This window comes from Bison bison, unplaced genomic scaffold (genome assembly GCF_000754665.1).
Source record: "Bison bison bison isolate TAMUID 2011002044 unplaced genomic scaffold, Bison_UMD1.0 scf7180017864238, whole genome shotgun sequence".
NCBI lineage: Eukaryota > Metazoa > Chordata > Mammalia > Artiodactyla > Bovidae > Bison > Bison bison.
This window is the reverse complement of record NW_011494810.1, coordinates 2,429,427-2,435,185: the sequence shown is the minus strand read 5'-3', so window position 1 is coordinate 2,435,185 and position 5,759 is coordinate 2,429,427. Positions and strand designations below refer to the sequence as shown.

The 5,759-nt window shown below is 60.3% G+C and overlaps 1 protein-coding gene across 1 annotated transcript in view; it reads right to left on the bottom strand.

Annotated features, from left to right (window-relative positions):
* DBN1 (drebrin 1) overlaps positions 1–5,749 on the bottom strand; it is a 14,252-nt gene extending 8,503 nt beyond the window's left edge. Inside the window, exons 1-4 of the mRNA XM_010846547.1 lie at positions 5,545–5,749; positions 935–990; positions 234–346; positions 1–78 (exon numbers count right to left, since the gene is read on the bottom strand). The exon at positions 1–78 is cut by the window's left edge and continues 7 nt beyond it. Of these exons, the coding sequence (XP_010844849.1) occupies positions 1–78; positions 234–346; positions 935–990; positions 5,545–5,630 (333 nt within the window). The 5' untranslated portion in view covers positions 5,631–5,749. The remainder of the gene's footprint in view (positions 79–233; positions 347–934; positions 991–5,544) is intronic.
* Between the last annotated feature and the right edge of the window lie 10 nt (positions 5,750–5,759).

Here is a 5,759-nt window from a genome sequence, read left to right as displayed (position 1 = left end):
CACCTGGAAGAACTCGGCCACCTTAGCCACGTGGCTGGCACAAGCACATTTGCGAGCATCAGGTACATCCTCACCAACCTGCAAAGTCGCAGCAAAGGGGAACAGGGAAAGGACAAGAGTTAGGGGCAGGCTGAGGCCTGGAGCTCTCTTCCCGCAGCATCAGTTAGTGGAGTGGGATGAAGTAGAACCGTTCTGGGGCCCTCAGCTCCCCTCCCCAGCCCACCAGTGCATACCCAGTTGATGAGCACGTATTTTGGCAGAGCAGCCTGGGAGTCCTTGACACTGCAGAAGCCATACATCACCCTCTGGTTCTCAAAGTGGCCGGAGAGCTCCTGCAAGCCGCCATCTGGGGGAATCAGGAGGGTTGTCAGGCCCAATCTCCTGAACCCCTCCCCCACAAAGGGCCTGGAATCCAAAGCAAGCACTCCTCTCGTGGGCTCTGCAGACACCTCGAGAGATCTACAAGCCCCAGAGTTCTGTGCTGGTGTGAAAGAGGCAGCAGGCAGGTGCGAGTTTTGCCTTTTAATTCCCCAGGACCTTGGAGAGCTTAGGATGTATTCTTCACACATCAAGTCTCACGCGGTGCTAGCACCCACTGAGGTAAATTAAAACCTTTTTAGGCTCTGAATAAAGTGGGGTGATCCAGGCCATCCCTGTCAGGCCCCTTCCCACCTAGCTGTGTGACTTTGGGGAAGTCACACTCCTTCTCTGAGGCTTTGTCTTTTCATAATCAAACAGGAAACCAGTCTCCCTCCCTCCCCACCCTAGGGATCTTAGGGATGATTGGAGGAAGGACACTTGCCAGACAAATAATGGTCTGCTGGACGCAGGCAAGCAAGCATCGAAGTGGCCTGGAGCCAGACGGGTGGGGAAGAAAACAACCCAACCGGAGGAGGGGGCGGGAGGAAGACAAAGGAATGGCTGGAATTCTTACCTCCTGATGCTGCAAGCTTGAGGTCATCTGAGCCATCCTCATAAGTGTACAGAGCCCTGGGGAGAGGGAGGGGTGGCTCGGAGAACTGTCAGGGCCTAGGCAGCCAATTTTGGGTGGAGATGGCTCTGGGGGGGTAGGAGGGACACAGAAGGGGCAGGACAGGAGGGGGGACTCCAGCCTAGCACTTAAGCCTTATCACCATGACAACAGAGCTAAGCACCATTTCAGGCTGGAACTCAGTGGGGGACAGTTTGGGACTTGATGGAGGGAGGCTTGGATCAGGTGGAAAGCAAGCAATGGGGAAGGAACTGCTGGCCAGTGGCTAGCTTCCAGTAAGTCAGTGTGTTGCGTCCTCGGAGCCCTGGCCCTAGCAGCCTGCAACCCAGCCAGTGGTGTGAGATGGAGATTCCAAGGCGACGGGTTCCTTGGGTTCCTTGGTTACCGTTCCCTGGCTACAGCTCCTCATCCCCCATTGGTGGTTGCCAGGAACCTACCTGGCGCGTGCCTCGGTACCCACTGCCCCTCCCCCCACAGCAAGGGGGGAGGGGCAGGGAGAGAGAACCTGGTGCTGTTCAGCTCTGGGCATCCCCCTGGTAACCACGGCAACCCAGCAATTGGCACGCGACTGGCCCACCCAGCTGCATTCTCCGGAACACAAAGGACCCCGGGGACACACCCTCATCCTCAATCTCAGACTCTCTGAAATGGGGATGAGGTCACCATGGCCACTCTAGCCTGGACTCTGGCCTTTGGGCGGCGGCGCTTTTTTGGCCTTCCAGCCCTAGGCTGCCTCTGCCCTAGCTGAGGTTCTGGTCTCCGGGGACTGCTGGCCTTTCCTTCCCTCTCAGCTCCAGCAGAGAGCTGACCCAGCAGCCTTCCTCGTCCCTAGCTTTTTCTCCACAGGTAGGAGTGGCTCAACATCCATTTTACACAAGGGAGGAGAGAAATGTCTCCTTCCGAGGACTCACTTGGAGGAAGACCGGCTTGGGGCCAAGAAGAAAAGCCGGAGGGGCAAGGAGGCTCAGCCCCTCCCTCAAGCTCCCTTTCCCTGACTGCCAAGGCAGGGTGCTAGGAGGAGGGGGGGGGAGGAGACCAGCAAGATGCAGAAGAGAAGAGCTAGGAGACAGGCAAAAACGGAAGACAAGGGAAGGGAGGGACGTGAAGGGATGGAGAGAAAATGAAGGCGCGGGGAGGGAAAGGGGTGGGAAGGAAAGAGGGAGGAGAGAAGAGAGGGGGAGGGAGGTGGGAGGTGGAGGAGGGCGGAAGGAGCGCCTGGTCCAGGCCCAGCCCCATGAGGTCAGCACAAGTCACTGCCAAATGGGCCCCAGCCCCTCCCAGCTTCTCAGGATCTCTTCCCTCCTAAAAGGGACACAGGTGGGCTGTGGGGCCAGAAACTCCCCATCCAACTGTTGCCTGGGCCCCAACCCTGGCAGCTGCCTTCTCCACACAGCTGTCCCACCACCTGTCTGGCTGCCCTAAGCTGCCACTGCGAACAAAAGGCCCTCAGAGAAGGAGGATCTGCCCCTTTGCATCCCGCAGCTGGGAAACTGAGGCAGGACTCCACGACTCGTTCCCAGACACTGCACTAGCCATCAAGTCACACTTCCCCGGCCTGACTTGTCAGACTCTCCCAGGCTCTCTGTGGCTCTTCCCAAGAACACCCCTTCCATTCTTTACTCCTTGTCTACCCACCTTCAGTCACCTTTCTGTGCTGCAGCCCTGGCCCTTACCTGGTGAAAACCATAGCTAAGTTCAAAGATTTCAGCAGGCCTTCATCCCTGAGCTCCACCCCACCTGCCTTTCCAGCCAGACCTCCATATCCATACCATACACTTGGATCACACTGGATGGGTCCCTGATGTCCAGCACAGTTCTGGGCATTTCCCACCCTGGAGCCTTTGCATGAGTCTCCCTTCACAGGAAGGCCAGACCTGCTTCTCCATCCCATGCCCACCCTTGACTGAAATCCCTCAGGGACCCAATGCCAGCTCCCCAGGAAGCCTTGCCCTGCACTGCACCTCCCTCCCCAGGATGCTTACCACACCCCAGCAAGGATGGGAAGAGGCACCTAAAGCTGCCTGGGATCTCACTAGATCTGTGCTTCTCAAACTCATTTGAGGTGACCTGAACTTTGGGGAGGTTGGAGCTGATGAAACCGAAAGGGGGTGGGGGGCAGGACTCTACACCTCCAACCCCTGGAGATAGACACGTTCCAAACCGTAAGCTTCATGAAGGTGGGACACTTAACTCAGACTTTCAAGACAGCACAGAGCAGCTCTAGTTGGTATTTGCCATCTAGCAACCATCTCAGCCAGAGAAAGCAGACTGGGGTGAGTGGGAGATGGAATGTAGCAGATCCAGGAAGATTCTGGGTTGAGCTGAGGATGGGGGCTGCAGGGCAGGTGGATTCCTCAGGACAATTACACTCTCAGGATATTAGAACTGGAAGGGCCTTGAGCATCGGGGTATGGTTGAGCCCAACTCCCTCTCCTGCTTGTCAACAGGAGCAGGGACTCGTGTGGTGATACAGTGAGTCAGGTCACGTCCAGGGTAACACCAGTTCTTCTCACTACACAATCTGACTTCCATGGTCCCCTGCTCCCAGCATCAGGCAGCAGTCTATTCCAGAGTAAGTCACCTGGGTGTGACTTCCCCGACCCTTACTCCCTACTCAGAGGAGGGCAGTGCCAAGCCCCCTTTGCCCAGATGGTGATTTTATCCAAGACACCCTCCTCCAGCCTCAGTGCAGGGTCTGCTCCTGAGTCTGGAGACCCCACTGTACCCTGGCTCTGTGCTGGGTGCTAGGGGCCCTCATGTCCTTGATGATTCTCACATTCTTTCTACCAAATGTTTATCTGGGCCCTTGGGAGTGAGCAAATGTGTGTATGTGCGAGGGTGCATGTGTACATCTGTGAGTGTCCCACACACAACCCAGATCGGGGCGGGGGGTGGGGGGTGACGCACGCCAGTGATGAATAATAACTCGCTTGAGCCACATGGATGCTGCTGGGTGGTGGGAGCCCAGGCCTCCGCTGAGCAGGATGCGGGCCAGCAGTGGTTGTGGGAGCTCTGCTTTTTGGAAGGTGGGGGGAAATGGGGTGGTGATAGGCAGCAACCCCAGACTGAAGAGCATTCTGAGGTGGGTTGTGCCTCTCTCCAGGCACGGCCCAGATCCCAAGGCCAGCTCCTCCACCAGGCCAAGCCAGCCACTTGCCCTCAACTCATCCCATGATCTCAGCCCCTATGGGACAGGGCTGGGACAGAGGGTGGGCTGCCTGCCTGCTTAGCCCATCTTGGCCTCGCCTGTGACTGACCCGCAGGACACGAGAGCTTGCTTGTCTCCCTCGTCCATCCCTCCAGGCCTGGCCGCCCGCCAGTGCTGCAGTACTGTGGCATGGATGCCTGGCCATCTTGTCCCCTCCTCCAGCCCCCAGGTCAGTGTCTTCCCAGCATGAGGGTGAGGCCAGCCCAAGTGTGGTCCCTCAGATCTTCCTTCACTTTGTGTTTCCTGCTTGCCAAGGGGAGAAAAGGCCTAGGGAAGAGAATGGGCACTTGCCCCAGGAGAAGAGTATTCCGGGTAGATGATGGTTCCTGAATGGGGCAGTGTGGAACCCCTTGGCTTTTCCGCCACTCTGGGGACTCCAGCCCCAGAGCAGGTGGTCCGTCCCCACCCACCACCTAGGGGGAGACAACAGCTGGGGAGGGGAGAGAGGGCAGCCCAGCTCCTCCAACCCCGCAGTAGCTGAGAGCCCCTTGCCACTGGGCCACCAGGCCAGGGGCTCCGTGGATCTCCTCCCCCACCTCATTCTTCTCAGAAAACTCCCTCCACTCTTTCCACAATGGTCCGCCTGGGGGATCCCTCCCAGGGACCCCACTTGGCACTCTAGGCAGGCAGTTCAGTTCCTCTGGCACGTCCCAGCCTGGGTGCCTAGTCCCTGCAACCCTCTTCGCCTTGGGGAGAAGACTTAGTCCTGCCTCCTCGACCCCCGAGGGGAACAAGAGGCACTTGGCGGCGGTGGCCGTGTGGCAGTGAACGTCTTTCCATCACACCCCAACTCCAAGAGGCCCCCCGGTGGGCGGGGCGCCCCGGCCCCCAGCCCGCTCCGCTCCGCTCCTCCCCCGCCCTAGCTTTTCCTTTGTGCGGTGGCCGGCTGGGCTGGGCCGGGTAGACAGCTCTGGCTCTGCCGGTTCGGTCCCCGCCCGCTCGAAGGTGTCGAAGGTGCCCTTGGCCTCCCGGTGCACACCTGTCCCCCGCCGGGGCCCAAGGCGAAGAGGAGGGGGTGGAGGAGCAGTTCTGCAAGGCCAGGAAGCCCCAGGCCACACATCTGGACCCTGCGTCTCTCAAGCCTGCGTCCAGCCACCAGCGTTCCCACCGCGCGGCTGGGGCCGCCTCCGGGTGCTCGGGGACCGCGGGTGCCCCGCCTGGCCCGGCCCGGCCCCTCCCCCGGCGCGCACAAAGGCAGCTCCTCCCTGGCCCTCCCGGGCCGCTGCAGCATTTCGGGGTCTCCTCCTCCCTCCCGGCTACGGGGCGGCGGGGCCGGGTGGAAACAAAGGCGCGGCGGCGGCGGCGCGGGGACAAAGGGGCTGAGAGGCGGGGGCGGGGGGCTCACCAGTCGGCCGCGCTCTCCTCCCGAATCACTTCTTCGTACGCCGCCAGCAGCTCCAGGCGGTGGCCACTGAAGCTCACGCCGGCCATGCTGCGGGCCGGACCGAGGCCGAACGGACAGACGCACGGACGGACGGACGGAGAAGGAGGGAGGGAAAGACCGAGTCGCCGCGCCGCCGCCTCGGAGCCTCTGCAGCGTTGCGAGCCGAGCGAGCCAGC